Source organism: Palaemon carinicauda, chromosome 7 (genome assembly GCF_036898095.1).
Source record: "Palaemon carinicauda isolate YSFRI2023 chromosome 7, ASM3689809v2, whole genome shotgun sequence".
Taxonomy (NCBI): domain Eukaryota; kingdom Metazoa; phylum Arthropoda; class Malacostraca; order Decapoda; family Palaemonidae; genus Palaemon; species Palaemon carinicauda.
In genome coordinates, this window is record NC_090731.1 from 2,750,019 (window position 1) to 2,754,844 (window position 4,826).

Consider the following 4,826-nt stretch of genomic DNA (forward strand, 5'->3'; position numbering starts at 1 on the left):
AAAGATGAAAAAAAAAGTCTTCAGATGCCTTTAGAATCGAATGGTTGGCATGCCTAAAAAGCCGTGAAAGAATGCAAAAAATCTTCAGATGCCTTCTGAATCGAAGGTCTTCAGACGTGTTCTGAATGGAAAAGATGAAAAAAAAAAGTCTTCAGATGCCTTTAGAATCGAATGGTTGGCATGCCTGAAAAGCCGTGAAAGAATGCAAAAAATCTTCAGATGCCTTCCGAATCGAAGGTCTTCAAACGTGTTCAGAATGGAAAAGATGAAAAAAAAAGTCTTCAGATGCCTTTAGAATCGAATGGTTGGCATGCCTGAGAAGCCGTGAAAGAATGCAAAAAATCTTCAGATGCCTTCCGAATCGAAGGTCTTCAAACGTGTTCAGAATGGAAAAGATGAAAAAAAAAGTCTTCAGATGCCTTTAGAATCGAATGGTTGGCATGCCTGAGAAGCCGTGAAAGAATGCAAAAAATCTTCAGATGCCTTCCGAATCGAAGGTCTTCAAACGTGTTCAGAATGGAAAAGATGAAAAAAAAAGTCTTCAGATGCCTTTAGAATCGAATGGTTGGCATGCCTAAAAAGCCGTGAAAGAATGCAAAAAATCTTCAGATGCCTTCTGAATCGAAGGTCTTCAGACGTGTTCTGAATGGAAAAGATGAAAAAAAAAAAGTCTTCAGATGCCTTTAGAATCGAATGGTTGGCATGCCTGAAAAGCCGTGAAAGAATGCAAAAAATCTTCAGATGCCTTCCGAATCGAAGGTCTTCAAACGTGTTCAGAATGGAAAAGATGAAAAAAAAAGTCTTCAGATGCCTTTAGAATCGAATGGTTGGCATGCCTGAGAAGCCGTGAAAGAATGCAAAAAATCTTCAGATGCCTTCCGAATCGAAGGTCTTCAAACGTGTTCAGAATGGAAAAGATGAAAAAAAAGTCTTCAGATGCCTTTAGAATCGAATGGTTGGCATGCCTGAGAAGCCGTGAAAGAATGCAAAAAATCTTCAGATGCCTTCCGAATCGAAGGTCTTCAAACGTGTTCAGAATGGAAAAGATGAAAAAAAAGTCTTCAGATGCCTTTAGAATCGAATGGTTGGCATGCCTGAGAAGCCGTGAAAGAATGCAAAAAATCTTCAGATGCCTTCCGAATCGAAGGTCTTCAAACGTGTTCAGAATGGAAAAGATGAAAAAAAAAGTCTTCAGATGCCTTTAGAATCGAATGGTTGGCATGCCTAAAAAGCCGTGAAAGAATGCAAAAAATCTTCAGATGCCTTCTGAATCGAAGGTCTTCAGACGTGTTCTGAATGGAAAAGATGAAAAAAAAAAAGTCTTCAGATGCCTTTAGAATCGAATGGTTGGCATGCCTGAAAAGCCGTGAAAGAATGCAAAAAATCTTCAGATGCCTTCCGAATCGAAGGTCTTCAAACGTGTTCAGAATGGAAAAGATGAAAAAAAAAAGTCTTCAGATGCCTTTAGAATCGAAAAGATGAAAAAAGTCTTCAGCTGTCTTTAGAAGTTCTTCAGATGTCTTCAGAATCGAACAGATTCGAAACATCTTCAGATGTGTTCAGAATCGAAAAGATTCAAAAAGTCTTCCGATGTCTATGGAATCGAAAAGATTCAAAACGTCTTTAGATTTCATCTGAATCGAAAAGATTCAAAACGCCTTCAAATGTCTTCTGAAGACTATATGAAAACGTTTTGTTGAAGATATGCATCCTTTGACAATAGCGTTTAAGATTCCACGTTTGTCTCCGAAATCTATTGAAGAATGCTTCTTGGATCTGATCATGGGATGGTCAATTTTTTAAATCTAATGCTGAATGAAAGTACATTACTATCAGAGTAAAAACATGTTTATGGTGCTTGTGAGTGGCTTTTGCCGTACAATTTTACGTTATTGTTGTGACTCCCTCGATGGGAAATATTTATTTCTACGTCTTTTGGCATTCGCCTGTGGATTCCTCTTGCTCGAGGAATTCGCGTCCCCTGACAGTAATTCAGAGAAACGCCCGGAGACTAAGACTTCTCGAGATCTCTCCGAAACGTTGGACGAGGCAATATCGGTTATAGATGAACTGGAGCTGAGGGTTCAAATCGAAAACTTAGAGAAACGAGTTTACGCCATAGAAAACGCCATGTTAAAGAGAGAGCTGAAACTCAGCGAAATCAATGTAATGCACAAGGAGTTATTGCCGGAGAAAATCTGGATAGGTAAAGCCCATCAGGCGATGACCAAAGGAAAGAAGCTGGATACTCTGGAGAAACTATGGCTAGAGGACATAAACAAGAAATGGAAGAAAGACGATCGAAGACCGGCCCAAAAAAGCCAGGAGGATTATTTCCAGAGTCAACCCAACAATGGATTGGAGACGAATTACAATATATGGAATTCGGATTTCCTAAATCCTAAAGATATTAGGAAATCCGAGTCCCCGATTCAGGAAGAGGACAAGCCATGGGAGTGGAGTTTCTTTAAACAGAAAAATGAGAGTATATGGAACTCAGACTCCCCGATTCAGGAAGAAGACAAGAAATGGGAGTGGAGTTTCTTTAAACAGAAAAATGAGAGTATATGGAACTCAGACTCCTCGATTCAGGAAGAAGGCAAGAAATCGGATTGGAGTTTCCTTAAAAAGATAAATGACAGTAAATGGAAATCAGAGTCCCCGATTCAGGAAGAGGACAAGAAATGGGAGTGGAGTTTCCTTAAACAGAAAAATGACAGTTTATGGAAATCCGACTCCCCGATTCAGGAAGAAGACAAGAAATGGGAGTGGAGTTTCCTTAAACAGAAAAATGATAGTATAAGGAAATTCGACTCCCCGATTCAGGAAGAGGACAAGAAATGGAAGTCGAAGTCTCCGATTCAGGCAGAACACAAGAGAGGGGAGTCGAATTTCCTAAAACAGGAAAAGGACAAGAGACCACCGAATGACGATGTCATTACATGGCCATCATTTTTGGTAACTCGACAGAAAAAGAGAGACGATTTAGTAAACATCGACGAAGCCATGAAGAATGAACTTTCCAAAATAAGGAGGCGTAACGCTGAACTAATAAAGGAAAAAGCGGAGTTGAAGAACGATGTAAGGGCACTGAAAAAAGCGAATTCTAATTTCAAATGGAGAATGGGAAGTTTGATGAAGCATTGGGAAAATGACAAACAGCTGATAAGAAAACAAAAAGACCTTTTAAAACAAAAGAGAGACGATTTAATAAACATCGACAAAACTATAAAGAATGAATTTTCCAAAATAAGGAGGCGTAACATTAAACTAATAAAGGAAAAAGCGGATTTGAATTACGATGTAATGGTACTGAAAAAAGCGAATTCTGATCTTGAATGGAGAATGAAAAGTTGTATGAAGCATTGGGAAAATGACAAACAGGTGATAAGAAAACTTAAAGAGCATATAAAACATATCAATGAACAAAAAGACAATTTGGAAAGCGAATTGAAATCCAGGAAACAAGACTTTAACAGAATTAAGGTCAAAGTGGCAGCGTGTGAGAGTCAAATGCGGCACTGCGAAGACATCTTGCTAAAAATGGGCAAAGAGAACGAGGCATTCAAACAACAGATCGAAGTCTTGCGAAAAGAGCGGGAAAAAAGAAATGAGGTTTTGAGAGAGAAAACAAAGGCACAATCCCATCGGAGCCGAGAGGAACAATTCCATCGGAGCAGCGAAATAAAAGAGCTCCATCAGGAAATGAGAGAGCAAAAAGAAGAGATAAATTTCTTGGCACAGGAGTATAGGAGAGTGCTACTCTTGAATGAAAAATTACGTCGTTGTATGGATGAGTGCGTGTGTGATAAAAAGCGTCTTGAGGATTACCAAACAAGGCTAAAGGAACAACTCTTGACACAAGAAAGTGTCTTGAGGATTACCAAACAAGGCTATAGGAACAACTCTTGACACAAGACGCCACAAAGAGAAATATAACCAACAAAACACAAGAGATACGTTCCACGAATTCATCGGGGGACAATTAAATATAAAAAAAAAACCGATTGTATACAAACCCGTTGGCCCTCTATATAGGGCACCTATCTTCCGCTGAGCTTAAAGAGAAAAATACTAATTAGATATTACCTTATCTAAATGGTCTAGCTATTCTGGTCTGCTATGTCTCTTGTTAAAGCTTTGCCTGTACCAAATCATTTTCAAGGTGACAGGTGGACCAGTTTCTAGATCAGTTCTCTTAAAAGTATCTGGAAGATGGACAATGCAGAGGGAAATGGTCTAGCTTTTTCTAGTCTGCTTGTCTCTTGAAAGGGATTTGCCTGTACCAAATCTTTTTCAAGGTGACAGGTGAACTAGTTTCTAGATCTATTCCCTCATAGCTACCTAGAAGAGGGACTACTAAGAGAGAAATGGTCTAGCTTTTTCTAGTCTGCTTGTCTCTTGAAAGGGATTTGCTTGTACCAAATCTTTTTCAAGGTGACAGGTGAACTAGTTTCTAGATCTATTCCCTCATAGCTACCTAGAAGAGGGACTACTTGGAGAGAAATGGTCTAGCTTTTGTCTGGTCTGCTTGTCTCTTGAAAGGGATTTGCTTATACCAAATCTCTTTCAAGGTGATAGGTGAACTAGTTTCTAGATCTATTCCCTCATAGCTACCTAGAAGAGGGACAACACGGAGAGAAATGGTCTAGCTTATTCTAGTCTGCTTGTCTCTTGAAAGGGATTTGCCTGTACCAAATCATTTTCAAGGTGACAGGTGGACCAGTTTCTAGATCAGTTCTCTTAAAGGTATCTGGAAGATGGACAATGCAGAGGGAAATGGTCTAGCTTTTTCTAGTCTGCTTGTCTCTTGAAAGGGATTTGCC

The 4,826-nt window shown here is 39.3% G+C and overlaps 1 protein-coding gene across 1 annotated transcript; it reads left to right on the top strand.

Moving 5' to 3' along the window:
• Positions 1–1,845: 1,845 nt before the first annotated feature.
• Positions 1,846–3,912, top strand: LOC137643762 (golgin subfamily A member 6-like protein 22). Its single transcript, XM_068376451.1, has one exon. It carries the CDS (start codon positions 1,846–1,848, stop codon positions 3,910–3,912), a length of 2,067 nt encoding a protein of 688 aa, XP_068232552.1.
• Positions 3,913–4,826: the final 914 nt, after the last annotated feature.

Excerpts from the sequence above, each read along its gene's own strand:
- LOC137643762 (XM_068376451.1), top strand. The coding sequence starts at position 1,846 with ATGTTTATGGTGCTTGTGAGTGGCTTTTGCCGTACAATTTTACGTTAT.